This window comes from Vavraia culicis (assembly GCF_000192795.1).
Source record: "Vavraia culicis subsp. floridensis unplaced genomic scaffold supercont1.305, whole genome shotgun sequence".
In the NCBI taxonomy this organism is placed as follows: domain Eukaryota; kingdom Fungi; phylum Microsporidia; family Pleistophoridae; genus Vavraia; species Vavraia culicis.
Genome location: NW_007360908.1, coordinates 1 through 608, shown reverse-complemented (window position 1 = coordinate 608; position 608 = coordinate 1). Strand labels below are relative to the sequence as shown.

Here is a 608-nt window from a genome sequence, read left to right as displayed (position 1 = left end):
TTCGATGTCATTTTCGTAACAAAAATCAATCATTTTGAGATGAGTGCTTGTTATATGAAGAATAACACCCATATCTGCTTTGTAATAACCTGACCAAATTTTGTTTAAGTGTCAAGAAAATGCATTTCTTTTTGTTAATGCCAGCCAATACATTTAGTTAATTCTCCCGATAAAATCAAATAAATGTCATATCAAAAAAAAAATATAAATAGAGAAGAAATTCTGGAAGCTATGGAGTTTTTCAGATGCTTTCTAGCCATAACTTTCCTGTGCTTGGTTTCCGCCGGAATACGATCGGAAGAGCAGCGTGAGAAAGAAGTATCAGTGCAAAGCGAGTGTAATATAAATGAAAAAGATGACGAAGAACTTTCCATTGAGACAATATTAGAGGTAATAAAGGGTCATATACGTAAGAGTTATCAGTTACTCAGGGATACCTATGAATTGTGTGAGCGTTTGAAGCTTTATCCCGAAGACAGTACAACGGAAATGCCTACAAATAATACAACAAGATTGCTTCTCAGTTTGCATCAGGTTGGTAATAAATTATCAGGAAGCTCATGCTATAGGAGGTAATAAATCTGGGACAGGAGTGCTAACAAACACTC

At 35.0% G+C, this 608-nt stretch overlaps 1 protein-coding gene across 1 annotated transcript; it reads left to right on the top strand.

Annotated features, from left to right (window-relative positions):
* Positions 1 to 183: 183 nt before the first annotated feature.
* VCUG_02759 (uncharacterized protein) lies at positions 184 to 576 on the top strand (the record flags this gene model as incomplete). The annotated part of the gene is made up of 1 exon (XM_008077579.1): positions 184 to 576. One exon carries the CDS (start codon positions 184 to 186, stop codon positions 574 to 576), a length of 393 nt encoding a protein of 130 aa, XP_008075770.1.
* Between the last annotated feature and the right edge of the window lie 32 nt (positions 577 to 608).